Below are 19,385 nucleotides of genomic sequence, written 5' to 3' on the forward strand. Positions count from 1 at the left end.
TCCCCTGTCAGTCAGCCTTTTCACTGTCCTTCCTTCTGTTTGTCAACCAGTCAGTTCCCCTGTCAGTCAGCATTTTCACTGTCCTTCCTTCTGTCTTTCTGTTTGTCAACCAGTCAGTTCCCCTGTCAGTCAGCCTTTTCACTGTCCTTCCTTCTGTTTGTCAACCAGTCAGTTCCCCTGTCAGTCAGCCTTTTCACTGTCTCCTTCCGTCTTTCTGTTTGTCAACCAGTCAGTTACCCTGTCAGTCAGCCTATTCACTGTCCTTCCTTCCGTCTTTCTGTTTGTCAACCAGTCAGTTCCCCGGTCAGTCAGCCTATTCACTGTCTCCTTCCGTCTTTCTGTTTGTCAACCAGTCAGTTCCCCTGTCAGTCAGCCTATTCACTGTCCTTCCTTCTGTCTTTCTGTTTGTCAACCAGTCAGCTCCCCTGTCAGTCAGCATTTTCACTGTCCTTCCTTCTGTTTGTCAACCAGTCAGCTCCCCTGTCAGTCAGCCTTTTCACTGTCCTTCCTTCCGTCTTTCTGTTTGTCAACCAGTCAGTTCCCCTGTCAGTCAGCCTTTTCACTGTCCTTCCTTCCGTCTTTCTGTTTGTCAACCAGTCAGCTCCCCTGTCAGTCAGCCTTTTCACTGTCCTTCCTTCCGTCTTTCTGTTTGTCAACCAGTCAGCTCCCCTGTCAGTCAGCCTTTTCACTGTCCTTCCTTCCGTCTTTCTGTTTGTCAACAAGTCAAACACCAAAGGGTTTAGATTCAGTCAACAGATTCATATTTTATTGAAAATCTTTTTCTTCTACCAGTTTATCTACAGACATGTATTTGTCTATATGAACTTGTCTTTATTGGAACATGTTATTTTATATCTCATCTCTTCTTATATACCTTCTGTTCTTTCAAATAGACACAAATCTCACTAAGTACATCCTCATCACTGAAGAGAAGCCTTGGAGAGAGGCTCAGCGCTACTGTCAGAAGAACCACACGGACCTGGCCAGTGTGAGGGATGAAGCAGAGAATAACACCATACAGGACATCATACGGGACACCACGAAGGCAAGTTCACTTCACTTCAACTAATTTGTCTTGCACTTTGAGCACCGTGTTAAAAACATAATCAGCATTTGCAAAACATGTACAGGAAGAGGTGTGGATCGGCCTGTATAGAGAGTGGAGGTGGTCCGACCAGAGTGGCTCAACCTTCAGGAACTGGATGGCAGGCGAGCCAAACGGGGCAAATGAAGAGCTCTGTGTGGAAGTTAAGTTCCCATCTGGAGAGTGGAATGATCACAACTGTATCACCGAACATCCTTTTATCTGCTATGATGGTGAGGGGGGGGGGGGGGAGGTTAGATACATATTCATTAAAAAAAAATACATTTACTTTAGAATCAATGTTATTGGGTGAATATTTAGCATGCATCTCCATATCCTCCTCTTCCTCCAGATAAGCTGGTCCTGGTCTCAGAGAACAAGACGTGGTCAGAAGCCCTGTGGCACTGCAGACACCTGAACATGGAGCTGGTGTCTGTCCACAACCACAGCATCCAGCACTGGGTCAAACAGGAAGCCAAGATGGCCTCCAGTCCCTACGTCTGGTTGGGCCTGAGGTACACCTGCACCCTGGACTTCTGGTTCTGGGTCAATGGAGAAGAGTCCTGCTACCACAACTGGGCCGACGGGGAGGGCTACAGCACCAGCAAGGAGCAGTGTGGGAACACGGGGGCCATAGAGAGAGACGGGGGGAAGTGGGTCGGCCTGCCTGAGACTGACAAATTCAACTTCATCTGCAGCAAGAGTGATGGTCAGATTTAATCTGTTTTTTAATCTCTCTCTTTCTCTCAATTCAATTAAATGCTGTTTATTGACATGACTTAACAATGTACATATTGCCAAAGCTTACTTTGGATACTTACAATATTAAAATAATAAGAATCACAAATTGTCAACGGGACAACAGTAACTACAATAACTAAGTGTCAAAATAACCATACATTCAACAATAACAGTAAACATACAGTAGAGGACATGTGCAGGTTGATTGGTCTGTCAGACACTGTCCCTCATCTTATGGCAGGCAGCAATGTAGTGCGCTGCCAACCCACAGCTCTCTGCGTCCTCCCCCAACAGGACTGGTAGCCTATCCTCATCAGAGAGGTCTTTGAAACCTTAAATAAGGGTTTCAAATTTGGGAAAATGACACTCTCTAATTGTTTTATATTTTTGACATTTTGTCAGGAAATGCAGCTCTGTCTCGGGTTCTGCTGTGGTGCAGTGGTTGCACAGCCTTTCCTCTTCCTGTGTCTACCCTTCTCAATGGCAAGGCTGTGCTCACTGAGCCTGTACTTTGTCAAGGTTTATCTAAGGTTTTGATCAGTAACCATGGTCAAATATTTAGCCCCGGTGTGCTGTCGATTTAGGGCCAGATAGCACTGCATTTAGCTTTGTGCTTGTGCTTCCCAATAAGCAATGTAGTTTTGTTTTGACTGTGTTGTAATTTGGTTCATTCTGATTGGATGTTCTGGTCTGATTGGATGTTCTGGTCCTGAGTTTGTTAGTAGAACAGGTTTGTGAACTCTCTCTCTGTGTCTCTCTCTCACACTATTTCATTATCTTTTTTTTCTTCTGTAATGCAGATTACTAAAACCAGACCCTGATCTCTGGACCAGCTGAATCCTACAGCCCAACACATTGTTCCAGATATCTGGACCAGCTGAATCCTACAGCCCAACACATTGTTCCAGATATCTGGACCAGCTGAATCCTACAGTCCAACACATTGTTCCAGATATCTGGACCAGCTGAATCCTACAGTCCAACACATTGTTCCTGATATCTGGACCAGCTGAATCCTACAGTCCAACACATTGTTCCAGATATCTGGACCAGCTGAATCCTACAGTCCAACACATTGTTCCTGATATCTGGACCAGCTGAATCCTACAGTCCAACACATTGTTCCAGATCTCTGGACCAGCTGAATCCTACAGCCCAACACATTGTTCCAGATATCTGGACCAGCTGAATCCTACAGTCCAACACATTGTTCCTGATCTCTGGACCAGCTGAATCCTACAGTCCAACACATTGTTCCTGATCTCTGGACCAGCTGAATCCTACAGTCCAACACATTGTTCCAGATATCTGGACCAGCTGAATCCTACAGTCCAACACATTGTTCCAGATCTCTGGACCAGCTGAATCCTACAGTCCAACACATTGTTCCTAATATACTTTTTATATAAGTAATCATTTAAATGATTTTAATATTTTTTTATATTTGTATATTCTCTTATTGAATTGGATTCATATCATACTCTTATTATTTTCTTATGGACATATTACTGGTTATCTTATTACCCATATCATTACTGGTTATCTTATTACACCATATCATTACTGGTTATCTTATTACCCATATCATTACTGGTTATCTTATTACACCATATCATTACTGGTTATCTTATTACCCATATCATTACTGGTTATCTCATTACCCATATCATTACTGGTTATCTTATTACCCATATCATTACTGGTTATCTTATTACCCATATCATTACTGGTTATCTTATTACACCATATCATTACTGGTTATCTTATTACCCATATCATTACTGTATATCTCATTACCCATATCATTACTGGTTATCTTATTCCCCATATGACTTCCACCGAAGTCGGTCCCTCTCCTTGTTCGACGGTCGACGTCACCGGCCTTCTAGCCTTCGCTGATCCATTTTTCATTTTCCATTGTTTTTGTCTTGTCTTCCATCACACCTGGTTCCAATCCCATCATTTACATGGTGTGTATTTAACCCTCTGTTTCCCTTCATGTCCTTGTGGGTGATTGTTTATTGTAGTGTATGTGTACGTCTGTACTGGTGTGTATTTAACCCTCTGTTTCCCCTCATGTCCTTGTGGGTGATTGTTTATTGTAGTGTATGTGTACGTCTGTACTGGTGTGTATTTAACCCTCTGTTTCCCCTCATGTCCTTGTGGGTGATTGTTTATTGTAGTGTATGTGTACGTCTGTACTGGTGTGTATTTAACCCTCTGTTTCCCCTCATGTCCTTGTGGGTGATTGTTTATTGTAGTGTATGTGTACGTCTGTACTGGTCTGCGTTGGGTTCTGTTACCCATTGGTTTTATTATGATGTTTTCCGGTTGGTTTTGTAATAAACTGCACCGTTGGAAACACAGTTATTTCTCTCCTGCGTCTGACTTCTCTGCCGCCAGTTAAACACCCTTCATATCATTACTGGTTATCTTATTACACCATATCATTACTGGTTATCTTATTACCCATATCATTACTGGTTATCTTATTACCCATATCATTACTGGTTATCTTATTACCCATATCATTACTGGTTATCTTATTACCCATATCATTACTGGTTATCTTATTACCCATATCATTACTGGTTATCTTATTATCCATATCATTACTGGTTATCTTATTACCCATATCATTACTGGTTATCTTATTACCCATATCATTATCTTATTGGCATGACAGGGACAACTGGAACTCAAACTTCTTCTCTAGTTTAAATGTTGTGTTGATATTAGTGCTAAATTATACTAGCTGCAACATGGACTAAAATTATAGACTAAATAATTATACTAGCTGCAACATGGACTAAAATCCTGGACTAAATAATTATACTAGCTGCAACATGGACTAAAATCCTGGACTAAATAATTATAATAGCTGCAACATGGACTGAAATCCTGGACTAAATAATTATACTAGCTGCAACATGGACTAAAATCCTGGACTAAATAATTATACTAGCTGCAACTAAAGGTGGTAGAACTTTGTTCATAAAGTATCTTCCAAAACCACTGGTCCAAAATTCAGGAAATTAAGGGTACATTGAGCCTTAAGGGAACATAAAGAAAAGGACTGGCCACCCCTTACAGCCTGATTCCTCTCTAGGTTTCTTCCTAGGTTCTGGCCTTTCTAGGGAGTTTTTCCTAGCCACCGTGCTTCTACACCTGCATTGCTTACTGTTAGGGGTTTCAGACTAGGTTTCTGTACGGCACTTTGTGACATCAGCTGATGTAAGAAGGGCTTTAAATACATTTGATTTGATTTGATACAGCATTAAGGGAACATACATCATTAAGGGAACATACAGCATTAAGGGAACATACATCATTAAGGGAACATACAGCATTAAGGGGACATACAGCATTAAGGGACATACAGCATTAAGGGAACATACAGCATTAAGGGACATACAGCATTAAGGGACATACAGCATTAAGGGACATACAGCATTAAGGGAACATACATCATTAAGGGAACATACAGCATTAAGAGAACATACATCATTAAGGGAACATACAGCATTAAGGGAACATACATCATTAAGGGAACATACAGCATTAAGGGACATACAGCATTAAGGGAACATACAGCATTAAGGGACATACAGCATTAAGGGAACATAAATCATTAAGGGAACATACATCATTAAGGGAACATACATCATTTAGGGAACATACTTCATCCTGCAGCACCCCCTGGTGGTGTGAGGATAAAACTGCAAGAATCTGTGTTTCAATAAAAACTATCAAACTATGTTCTGTTCCATTATTGAGATGAATTATGTGATTGGGGTAAGGGGAGAAAACAACATGGGATATTTATATGTGGGGCCTATTCTGCACGGAAACCTCTATATGTGGGGCCCATTCTATACCTCTATATGTGGGGCCCATTCTACATGGTAACCTCTATATGTGGGGCCCATTCTACATGGAAACCTCTATATGTGGGGCCCATTCTATACCTCTATATGTGGGGTCCATTCTATACCTCTATATGTGGGGCCCATTCTACATGGTAACCTCTATATGTGGGGCCCATTCTACATGGAAACCTCTATATGTGGGGCCCATTCTACATGGAAACCTCTATATGTGGGGCCCATTCTACATGGAAACCTCTATATGTGGGGCCCATTCTACATGGAAACCTCTATATGTGGGGCCCATTCTACATGGAAACCTCTATATGTGGGGCCCATTCTATACCTCTATATGTGGGGCCCATTCTACATGGAAACCTCTATATGTGAGGCCCATTCTACATGGAAACCTCTATATGTGGGGCCCATTCTACATGGAAACCTCTATATGTGGGGCCCATTCTATACCTCTATATGTGGGGCCCATTCTACATGGAAACCTCTATATGTGGGGCCCATTCTATACCTCTATATGTGGGGCCCATTCTACATGGAAACCTCTATATGTGGGGCCCATTCTACATGGTAACCTCTATATGTGGGGCCCATTCTACATGGAAACCTCTATATGTGGGGCCCATTCTACATGGTAACCTCTATATGTGGGGCCCATTCTACATGGAAACCTCTATATGTGGGGCCCATTCTATACCTCTATATGTGGGGCCCATTCTACATGGAAACCTCTATATGTGGGGCCCATTCTACATAGAAACCTCTATATGTGGGGCCCATTCTATACCTCTATATGTGGGGCCCATTCTACACGGAAACCTCTATATGTGGGGCCCATTCTACACCTCTATATGTGGGGCCCATTCTATATGGTAACCTCTATATGTGGGGCCCATTCTATACCTCTATATGTGGGGTCCATTCTACATGGTAACCTCTATATGTGGGGCCCATTCTACACCTCTATATGTGGGGCCCATTCTATATGGTAACCTCTATATGTGGGGCCCATTCTATACCTCTATATGTGGGGCCCATTCTACATGGAAACCTCTATATGTGGGGTCCATTCTATACCTCTATATGTGGGGCCCATTCTACATGGTAACCTCTATATGTGGGGCCCATTCTACACCTCTATATGTGGGGCCCATTCTATATGGTAACCTCTATATGTGGGGCCCATTCTACACCTCTATATGTGGGGCCCATTCTACATGGAAACCTCTATATGTGGGGCCCATTCTATACCTCTATATGTGGGGCCCATTCTACATGGAAACCTCTATATGTGGGGCCCATTCTACATGGAAACCTCTATATGTGGGGCCCATTCTATACCTCTATATGTGGGGCCCATTCTACATGGAAACCTCTATATGTGGGGCCCATTCTACATGGTAACCTCTATATGTGGGGCCCATTCTACACCTCTATATGTGGGGCCCATTCTACACCTCTATATGTGGGGCCCATTCTACATGGAAACCTCTATATGTGGGGCCCATTCTACATGGAAACCTCTATATGTGGGGCCCATTCTATACCTCTATATGTGGGGCCCATTCTATACCTCTATATGTGGGGCCCATTCTATACCTCTATATGTGGGGCCCATTCTATACCTCTATATGTGGGGCCCATTCTATACCTCTATATGTGGGGCCCATTCTACATGGTAACCTCTATATGTGGGGCCAATTCTACACCTCTATATGTGGGGCCCATTCTACACCTCTATATGTGGGGCCCATTCTACATGGTAACCTCTATATGTGGGGCCCATTCTACATGGTATCCTCTATATGTGGGGCCCATTCTACATGGAAACCTCTATATGTGGGGCCCATTCTACATGGTAACCTCTATATGTGGGGCCCATTCTACATGGTAACCTCTATATGTGGGGCCCATTCTACATGGAAACCTCTATATGTGGGGCCCATTCTACATGGAAACCTCTATATGTGGGGCCCATTCTATACCTCTATATGTGGGGCCCATTCTACATGGAAACCTCTATATGTGGGGCCCATTCTACATGGTAACCTCTATATGTGGGGCCCATTCTACACGGAAACCTCTATATGTGGGGCCCATTCTACACCTCTATATGTGGGGTCCATTCTACATGGAAACCTCTATATGTGGGGCCCATTCTATACCTCTATATGTGGGGCCCATTCTACATGGAAACCTCTATATGTGGGGCCCATTCTACATGGTAACCTCTATATGTGGGGCCCATTCTACATGGAAACCTCTATATGTGGGGCCCATTCTACATGGAAACCTCTGAATGTGGGGCCCATTCTACATGGAAACCTCTGAATGTGGGGCCCATTCTACATGGAAACCTCTATATGTGGGGCCCATTCTATACCTCTATATGTGGGGTCCATTCTACATGGAAACCTCTATATGTGGGGCCCATTCTATACCTCTATATGTGGGGCCCATTCTACATGGAAACCTCTATATGTGGGGTCCATTCTACATGGAAACCTCTATATGTGGGGTCCATTCTACATGGAAACCTCTATATGTGGGGCCCATTCTACATGGAAACCTCTATATGTGGGGCCCATTCTACATGGAAACCTCTATATGTGGGGCCCATTCTATACCTCTATATGTGAGGTCCATTCTACATGGAAACCTCTATATGTGGGGCCCATTCTACATGGAAACCTCTATATGTGGGGCCCATTCTACATGGAAACCTCTATATGTGGGGCCCATTCTATACCTCTATATGTGGGGCCCATTCTACATGGTATCCTCTATATGTGGGGCCCATTCTACATGGTAACCTCTATATGTGGGGCCCATTCTACATGGTAACCTCTATATGTGGGGCCCATTCTATACCTCTATATGTGGGGCCCATTCTACATGGAAACCTCTATATGTGGGGCCCATTCTACATGGAAACCTCTATATGTGGGGCCCATTCTACATGGAAACCTCTATATGTGGGGCCCATTCTACACGGAAACCTCTATATGTGGGGCCCATTCTACATGGAAACCTCTATATGTGGGGCCCATTCTACATGGAAACCTCTATATGTGGGGCCCATTCTACACCTCTATATGTGGGGCCCATTCTACATGGAAACCTCTATATGTGGGGCCCATTCTACATGGAAACCTCTATATGTGGGGCCCATTCTATACCTCTATATGTGGGGCCCATTCTACATGGAAACCTCTATATGTGGGGCCCATTCTACATGGAAACCTCTATATGTTGGGCCCATTCTATACCTCTATATGTGGGGCCCATTCTACATGGTAACCTCTATATGTGGGGCCCATTCTATACCTCTATATGTGGGGCCCATTCTATACCTCTATATGTGGGGCCCATTCTATACCTCTATATGTGGGGCCCATTCTATACCTCTATATGTGGGGCCCATTCTACATGGTAACCTCTATATGTTGGGCCCATTCTATACCTCTATATGTGGGGCCCATTCTACATGGAAACCTCTATATGTGGGGCCCATTATACATGGAAACCTCTATATGTTGGGCCCATTCTACATGGAAACCTCTATATGTGGGGCCCATTCTACATGGAAACCTCTATATGTGGGGCCCATTATACATGGAAACCTCTATATGTGGGGCCCATTCTACATGGAAACCTCTATATGTGGGGCCCATTCTACATGGAAACCTCTATATGTGGGGCCCATTCTACATGGAAACCTCTATATGTTGGGCCCATTCTATACCTCTATATGTGGGGCCCATTATACATGGAAACCTCTATATGTGGGGCCCATTCTACATGGAAACCTCTATATGTGGGGCCCATTCTATACCTCTATATGTGGGGCCCATTCTACATGGAAACCTCTATATGTGGGGCCCATTCTACATGGAAACCTCTATATGTGGGGCCCATTCTATACCTCTATATGTGGGGCCCATTATACATGGAAACCTCTATATGTGGGGCCCATTCTACATGGAAACCTCTATATGTGGGGCCCATTCTACATGGTAACCTCTATATGTGGGGCCCATTCTACACCTCTATATGTGGGGCCCATTCTACATGGTAACCTCTATATGTGGGGCCCATTCTACACCTCTATATGTGGGGCCCATTCTATATGGTATCCTCTATATGTGGGGCCCATTCTACATGGTAACCTCTATATGTGGGGCCCATTCTACACCTCTATATGTGGGGCCCATTCTACATGGAAACCTCTATATGTGGGGCCCATTCTACATGGAAACCTCTATATGTGGGGCCCATTCTACATGGAAACCTCTATATGTTGGGCCCATTCTATACCTCTATATGTGGGGCCCATTATACATGGAAACCTCTATATGTGGGGCCCATTCTACATGGAAACCTCTATATGTGGGGCCCATTCTATACCTCTATATGTGGGGCCCATTCTACATGGAAACCTCTATATGTGGGGCCCATTCTACATGGAAACCTCTATATGTGGGGCCCATTCTACATGGAAACCTCTATATGTGGGGCCCATTCTACATGGAAACCTCTATATGTGGGGCCCATTCTACATGGTAACCTCTATATGTGGGGCCCATTCTACACCTCTATATGTGGGGCCCATTCTACATGGTAACCTCTATATGTGGGGCCCATTCTACACCTCTATATGTGGGGCCCATTCTATATGGTATCCTCTATATGTGGGGCCCATTCTACATGGTAACCTCTATATGTGGGGCCCATTCTACACCTCTATATGTGGGGCCCATTCTACATGGTATCCTCTATATGTGGGGCCCATTCTACATGGTAACCTCTATATGTGGGGCCCATTCTACACCTCTATATGTGGGGCCCATTCTACATGGAAACCTCTATATGTGGGGCCCATTCTACATGGTAACCTCTATATGTGGGGCCCATTCTACATGGAAACCTCTATATGTGGGGCCCATTCTACATGGAAACCTCTATATGTGAGGCCCATTCTACATGGAAACCTCTATATGTGGGGCCCATTCTACATGGAAACCTCTATATGTGGGGCCCATTCTATACCTCTATATGTGGGGCCCATTCTACATGGAAACCTCTATATGTGGGGCCCATTCTATACCTCTATATGTGGGGCCCATTCTACATGGAAACCTCTATATGTGGGGCCCATTCTACATGGAAACCTCTATATGTGGGGCCCATTCTACATGGTAACCTCTATATGTGGGGCCCATTCTATACCTCTATATGTGGGGCCCATTCTACATGGAAACCTCTATATGTGGGGCCCATTCTACATGGAAACCTCTATATGTGGGGCCCATTCTACATGGTAACCTCTATATGTGGGGCCCATTCTACATGGAAACCTCTATATGTGGGGCCCATTCTACATGGAAACCTCTATATGTGGGGCCCATTCTATACCTCTATATGTGGGGCCCATTCTACATGGAAACCTCTATATGTGGAGCCCATTCTACATGGAAACCTCTATATGTGGGGCCCATTCTACACCTCTATATGTGGGGCCCATTCTACACCTCTATATGTGGGGCCCATTCTACATGGAAACCTCTATATGTGGGGCCCATTCTACATGGAAACCTCTATATGTGGGGCCCATTCTATACCTCTATATGTGGGGCCCATTCTATACCTCTATATGTGGGGCCCATTCTATACCTCTATATGTGGGGCCCATTCTATACCTCTATATGTGGGGCCCATTCTATACCTCTATATGTGGGGCCCATTCTACATGGTAACCTCTATATGTGGGGCCAATTCTACACCTCTATATGTGGGGCCCATTCTACACCTCTATATGTGGGGCCCATTCTACATGGTAACCTCTATATGTGGGGCCCATTCTACATGGTATCCTCTATATGTGGGGCCCATTCTACATGGAAACCTCTATATGTGGGGCCCATTCTACATGGTAACCTCTATATGTGGGGCCCATTCTACATGGTAACCTCTATATGTGGGGCCCATTCTACATGGAAACCTCTATATGTGGGGCCCATTCTACATGGAAACCTCTATATGTGGGGCCCATTCTATACCTCTATATGTGGGGCCCATTCTACATGGAAACCTCTATATGTGGGGCCCATTCTACATGGTAACCTCTATATGTGGGGCCCATTCTACACGGAAACCTCTATATGTGGGGCCCATTCTACACCTCTATATGTGGGGTCCATTCTACATGGAAACCTCTATATGTGGGGCCCATTCTATACCTCTATATGTGGGGCCCATTCTACATGGAAACCTCTATATGTGGGGCCCATTCTACATGGTAACCTCTATATGTGGGGCCCATTCTACATGGAAACCTCTATATGTGGGGCCCATTCTACATGGAAACCTCTGAATGTGGGGCCCATTCTACATGGAAACCTCTGAATGTGGGGCCCATTCTACATGGAAACCTCTATATGTGGGGCCCATTCTATACCTCTATATGTGGGGTCCATTCTACATGGAAACCTCTATATGTGGGGCCCATTCTATACCTCTATATGTGGGGCCCATTCTACATGGAAACCTCTATATGTGGGGTCCATTCTACATGGAAACCTCTATATGTGGGGCCCATTCTACATGGAAACCTCTATATGTGGGGCCCATTCTACATGGAAACCTCTATATGTGGGGCCCATTCTATACCTCTATATGTGAGGTCCATTCTACATGGAAACCTCTATATGTGGGGCCCATTCTACATGGAAACCTCTATATGTGGGGCCCATTCTACATGGAAACCTCTATATGTGGGGCCCATTCTATACCTCTATATGTGGGGCCCATTCTACATGGTATCCTCTATATGTGGGGCCCATTCTACATGGTAACCTCTATATGTGGGGCCCATTCTACATGGTAACCTCTATATGTGGGGCCCATTCTATACCTCTATATGTGGGGCCCATTCTACATGGAAACCTCTATATGTGGGGCCCATTCTACATGGAAACCTCTATATGTGGGGCCCATTCTACATGGAAACCTCTATATGTGGGGCCCATTCTACACGGAAACCTCTATATGTGGGGCCCATTCTACATGGAAACCTCTATATGTGGGGCCCATTCTACATGGAAACCTCTATATGTGGGGCCCATTCTACACCTCTATATGTGGGGCCCATTCTACATGGAAACCTCTATATGTGGGGCCCATTCTACATGGAAACCTCTATATGTGGGGCCCATTCTATACCTCTATATGTGGGGCCCATTCTACATGGAAACCTCTATATGTGGGGCCCATTCTACATGGAAACCTCTATATGTTGGGCCCATTCTATACCTCTATATGTGGGGCCCATTCTACATGGTAACCTCTATATGTGGGGCCCATTCTATACCTCTATATGTGGGGCCCATTCTATACCTCTATATGTGGGGCCCATTCTATACCTCTATATGTGGGGCCCATTCTATACCTCTATATGTGGGGCCCATTCTACATGGTAACCTCTATATGTTGGGCCCATTCTATACCTCTATATGTGGGGCCCATTCTACATGGAAACCTCTATATGTGGGGCCCATTATACATGGAAACCTCTATATGTTGGGCCCATTCTACATGGAAACCTCTATATGTGGGGCCCATTCTACATGGAAACCTCTATATGTGGGGCCCATTCTACATGGAAACCTCTATATGTGGGGCCCATTCTACATGGAAACCTCTATATGTGGGGCCCATTCTACATGGAAACCTCTATATGTGGGGCCCATTCTACATGGAAACCTCTATATGTGGGGCCCATTCTATACCTCTATATGTGGGGCCCATTATACATGGAAACCTCTATATGTGGGGCCCATTCTACATGGAAACCTCTATATGTGGGGCCCATTCTATACCTCTATATGTGGGGCCCATTCTATACCTCTATATGTGGGGCCCATTCTATACCTCTATATGTGGGGCCCATTCTATACCTCTATATGTGGGGCCCATTCTACATGGAACCTCTATATGTGGGGCCCATTCTATACCTCTATATGTGGGGCCCATTCTACATGGAAACCTCTATATGTGGGGCCCATTCTACATGGAAACCTCTATATGTGGGGCCCATTCTACATGGAAACCTCTATATGTGGGGCCCATTCTACATGGAAACCTCTATATGTGGGGCCCATTCTACATGGAAACCTCTATATGTGGGGCCCATTCTACATGGAAACCTCTATATGTGGGGCCCATTCTACATGGAAACCTCTATATGTGGGGCCCATTCTACATGGAAACCTCTATATGTGGGGCCCATTCTATACCTCTATATGTGGGGCCCATTCTACATGGAAACCTCTATATGTGGGGCCCATTCTACATGGAAACCTCTATATGTGGGGCCCATTCTATACCTCTATATGTGGGGCCCATTCTACATGGAAACCTCTATATGTGGGGCCCATTCTACATGGAAACCTCTATATGTGGGGCCCATTCTATACCTCTATATGTGGGGCCCATTCTACATGGAAACCTCTATATGTGGGGCCCATTCTACATGGAAACCTCTATATGTGGGGCCCATTCTACATGGTAACCTCTATATGTGGGGCCCATTCTACTACCTCTATATGTGGGGCCCATTCTACATGGTAACCTCTATATGTGGGGCCCATTCTACACCTCTATATGTGGGGCCCATTCTAATGGTACCTCTATATGTGGGGCCCATTCTACATGGTAACCTCTATATGTGGGGCCCATTCTACTACCTCTATATGTGGGGCCCATTCTACATGGAAACCTCTATATGTGGGGCCCATTCTACATGGAAACCTCTATATGTGGGGCCCATTCTACATGGAAACCTCTATATGTGGGGCCCATTCTATACCTCTATATGTGGGGCCCATTCTACATGGAAACCTCTATATGTGGGGCCCATTCTACATGGAAACCTCTATATGTGGGGCCCATTCTATACCTCTATATGTGGGGCCCATTCTACATGGAAACCTCTATATGTGGGGCCCATTCTACATGGAAACCTCTATATGTGGGGCCCATTCTACATGGAAACCTCTATATGTGGGGCCCATTCTACATGGAACCTCTATATGTGGGGCCCATTCTACATGGAACCTCTATATGTGGGGCCCATTCTACATGGTAACCTCTATATGTGGGGCCCATTCTACTGACCTCTATATGTGGGGCCCATTCTACATGGTAACCTCTATATGTGGGGCCCATTCTACATGGTAACCTCTATATGTGGGGCCCATTCTACTACCTCTATATGTGGGGCCCATTCTACATGGAAACCTCTATATGTGGGGCCCATTCTACATGGTAACCTCTATATGTGGGGCCCATTCTACACCTCTATATGTGGGGCCCATTCTACATGGAAACCTCTATATGTGGGGCCCATTCTACATGGTAACCTCTATATGTGGGGCCCATTCTACATGGAACCTCTATATGTGGGGCCCATTCTACATGGAAACCTCTATATGTGGGGCCCATTCTACATGGAAACCTCTATATGTGGGGCCCATTCTACATGGAAACCTCTATATGTGGGGCCCATTCTATACCTCTATATGTGGGGCCCATTCTACATGGAAACCTCTATATGTGGGGCCCATTCTATACCTCTATATGTGGGGCCCATTCTACATGGAAACCTCTATATGTGGGGCCCATTCTACATGGAAACCTCTATATGTGGGGCCCATTCTACATGGTAACCTCTATATGTGGGGCCCATTCTATACCTCTATATGTGGGGCCCATTCTACATGGAAACCTCTATATGTGGGGCCCATTCTACATGGAAACCTCTATATGTGGGGCCCATTCTACATGGAACCTCTATATGTGGGGCCCATTCTACATGGAAACCTCTATATGTGGGGCCCATTCTACATGGAAACCTCTATATGTGGGGCCCATTCTATACCTCTATATGTGGGGCCCATTCTACATGGAAACCTCTATATGTGGGGCCCATTCTACATGGAAACCTCTATATGTGGGGCCCATTCTACACCTCTATATGTGGGGCCCATTCTACACCTCTATATGTGGGGCCCATTCTACATGGAAACCTCTATATGTGGGGCCCATTCTACATGGAAACCTCTATATGTGGGGCCCATTCTATACCTCTATATGTGGGGCCCATTCTATACCTCTATATGTGGGGCCCATTCTATACCTCTATATGTGGGGCCCATTCTATACCTCTATATGTGGGGCCCATTCTATACCTCTATATGTGGGGCCCATTCTACATGGTAACCTCTATATGTGGGGCCCATTCTACACCTCTATATGTGGGGCCCATTCTACACCTCTATATGTGGGGCCCATTCTACATGGTAACCTCTATATGTGGGGCCCATTCTACATGGTATCCTCTATATGTGGGGCCCATTCTACATGGAAACCTCTATATGTGGGGCCCATTCTACATGGTAACCTCTATATGTGGGGCCCATTCTACATGGTAACCTCTATATGTGGGGCCCATTCTACATGGAAACCTCTATATGTGGGGCCCATTCTACATGGAAACCTCTATATGTGGGGCCCATTCTATACCTCTATATGTGGGGCCCATTCTACATGGAAACCTCTATATGTGGGGCCCATTCTACATGGTAACCTCTATATGTGGGGCCCATTCTACACGGAAACCTCTATATGTGGGGCCCATTCTACACCTCTATATGTGGGGTCCATTCTACATGGAAACCTCTATATGTGGGGCCCATTCTATACCTCTATATGTGGGGCCCATTCTACATGGAAACCTCTATATGTGGGGCCCATTCTACATGGTAACCTCTATATGTGGGGCCCATTCTACATGGAAACCTCTATATGTGGGGCCCATTCTACATGGAAACCTCTGAATGTGGGGCCCATTCTACATGGAAACCTCTGAATGTGGGGCCCATTCTACATGGAAACCTCTATATGTGGGGCCCATTCTATACCTCTATATGTGGGGTCCATTCTACATGGAAACCTCTATATGTGGGGCCCATTCTATACCTCTATATGTGGGGCCCATTCTACATGGAAACCTCTATATGTGGGGTCCATTCTACATGGAAACCTCTATATGTGGGGCCCATTCTACATGGAAACCTCTATATGTGGGGCCCATTCTACATGGAAACCTCTATATGTGGGGCCCATTCTATACCTCTATATGTGAGGTCCATTCTACATGGAAACCTCTATATGTGGGGCCCATTCTACATGGAAACCTCTATATGTGGGGCCCATTCTACATGGAAACCTCTATATGTGGGGCCCATTCTATACCTCTATATGTGGGGCCCATTCTACATGGTATCCTCTATATGTGGGGCCCATTCTACATGGTAACCTCTATATGTGGGGCCCATTCTACATGGTAACCTCTATATGTGGGGCCCATTCTATACCTCTATATGTGGGGCCCATTCTACATGGAAACCTCTATATGTGGGGCCCATTCTACATGGAAACCTCTATATGTGGGGCCCATTCTACATGGAAACCTCTATATGTGGGGCCCATTCTACATGGAAACCTCTATATGTGGGGCCCATTCTACATGGAAACCTCTATATGTGGGGCCCATTCTACATGGAAACCTCTATATGTGGGGCCCATTCTACACCTCTATATGTGGGGCCCATTCTACATGGAAACCTCTATATGTGGGGCCCATTCTACATGGAAACCTCTATATGTGGGGCCCATTCTATACCTCTATATGTGGGGCCCATTCTACATGGAAACCTCTATATGTGGGGCCCATTCTACATGGAAACCTCTATATGTTGGGCCCATTCTATACCTCTATATGTGGGGCCCATTCTACATGGTAACCTCTATATGTGGGGCCCATTCTATACCTCTATATGTGGGGCCCATTCTATACCTCTATATGTGGGGCCCATTCTATACCTCTATATGTGGGGCCCATTCTATACCTCTATATGTGGGGCCCATTCTACATGGTAACCTCTATATGTGGGGCCCATTCTATACCTCTATATGTGGGGCCCATTCTACATGGAAACCTCTATATGTGGGGCCCATTATACATGGAAACCTCTATATGTTGGGCCCATTCTACATGGAAACCTCTATATGTGGGGCCCATTCTACATGGAAACCTCTATATGTGGGGCCCATTATACATGGAAACCTCTATATGTGGGGCCCATTCTACATGGAAACCTCTATATGTGGGGCCCATTCTACATGGAAACCTCTATATGTGGGGCCCATTCTACATGGAAACCTCTATATGTGGGGCCCATTCTATACCTCTATATGTGGGGCCCATTATACATGGAAACCTCTATATGTGGGGCCCATTCTACATGGAAACCTCTATATGTGGGGCCCATTCTATACCTCTATATGTGGGGCCCATTCTACATGGAAACCTCTATATGTGGGGCCCATTCTACATGGAAACCTCTATATGTGGGGCCCATTCTATACCTCTATATGTGGGGCCCATTCTACATGGAAACCTCTATATGTGGGGCCCATTCTACATGGAAACCTCTATATGTGGGGCCCATTCTACATGGTAACCTCTATATGTGGGGCCCATTCTACTACCTCTATATGTGGGGCCCATTCTACATGGTAACCTCTATATGTGGGGCCCATTCTACACCTCTATATGTGGGGCCCATTCTAATGGTACCTCTATATGTGGGGCCCATTCTACATGGTAACCTCTATATGTGGGGCCCATTCTACTACCTCTATATGTGGGGCCCATTCTACATGGAAACCTCTATATGTGGGGCCCATTCTACATGGAAACCTCTATATGTGGGGCCCATTCTACATGGAAACCTCTATATGTGGGGCCCATTCTATACCTCTATATGTGGGGCCCATTCTACATGGAAACCTCTATATGTGGGGCCCATTCTACATGGAAACCTCTATATGTGGGGCCCATTCTATACCTCTATATGTGGGGCCCATTCTACATGGAAACCTCTATATGTGGGGCCCATTCTACATGGAAACCTCTATATGTGGGGCCCATTCTATACCTCTATATGTGGGGCCCATTCTACATGGAAACCTCTATATGTGGGGCCCATTCTACATGGAAACCTCTATATGTGGGGCCCATTCTACATGGTAACCTCTATATGTGGGGCCCATTCTACACCTCTATATGTGGGGCCCATTCTACATGGTAACCTCTATATGTGGGGCCCATTCTACACCTCTATATGTGGGGCCCATTCTAATACCTCTATATGTGGGGCCCATTCTACATGGTAACCTCTATATGTGGGGCCCATTCTACACCTCTATATGTGGGGCCCATTCTACATGGTATCCTCTATATGTGGGGCCCATTCTACATGGTAACCTCTATATGTGGGGCCCATTCTACACCTCTATATGTGGGGCCCATTCTACATGGAAACCTCTATATGTGGGGCCCATTCTACATGGTAACCTCTATATGTGGGGCCCATTCTACATGGAAACCTCTATATGTGGGGCCCATTCTACATGGAAACCTCTATATGTGGGGCCCATTCTACATGGAAACCTCTATATGTGGGGCCCATTCTACATGGAAACCTCTATATGTGGGGCCCATTCTATACCTCTATATGTGGGGCCCATTCTACATGGAAACCTCTATATGTGGG

At 45.2% G+C, this 19,385-nt stretch overlaps 2 protein-coding genes across 2 annotated transcripts in view; both read left to right on the forward strand.

Moving 5' to 3' along the window:
• The window catches only part of LOC129867758 (C-type lectin BfL-1-like), a 5,671-nt gene extending 4,465 nt beyond the window's left edge, over positions 1 to 1,206 (forward strand). Inside the window, exon 3 of the mRNA XM_055941265.1 lies at positions 894 to 1,206. Coding sequence (XP_055797240.1) covers positions 894 to 1,069 — 176 coding nt within the window. The 3' untranslated portion in view covers positions 1,070 to 1,206. The remainder of the gene's footprint in view (positions 1 to 893) is intronic.
• On the forward strand, positions 1,125 to 3,317 carry LOC129869104 (macrophage mannose receptor 1-like; the record flags this gene model as incomplete). Its single annotated transcript, XM_055943609.1, has 3 exons — positions 1,125 to 1,317; positions 1,437 to 1,793; positions 2,626 to 3,317. Coding segments are annotated over 3 exons (558 nt in total), but the record flags the coding sequence as incomplete, so codon positions are not given.
• Between the last annotated feature and the right edge of the window lie 16,068 nt (positions 3,318 to 19,385).

This window comes from Salvelinus fontinalis, chromosome 13 (assembly GCF_029448725.1).
Source record: "Salvelinus fontinalis isolate EN_2023a chromosome 13, ASM2944872v1, whole genome shotgun sequence".
Taxonomy (NCBI): domain Eukaryota; kingdom Metazoa; phylum Chordata; class Actinopteri; order Salmoniformes; family Salmonidae; genus Salvelinus; species Salvelinus fontinalis.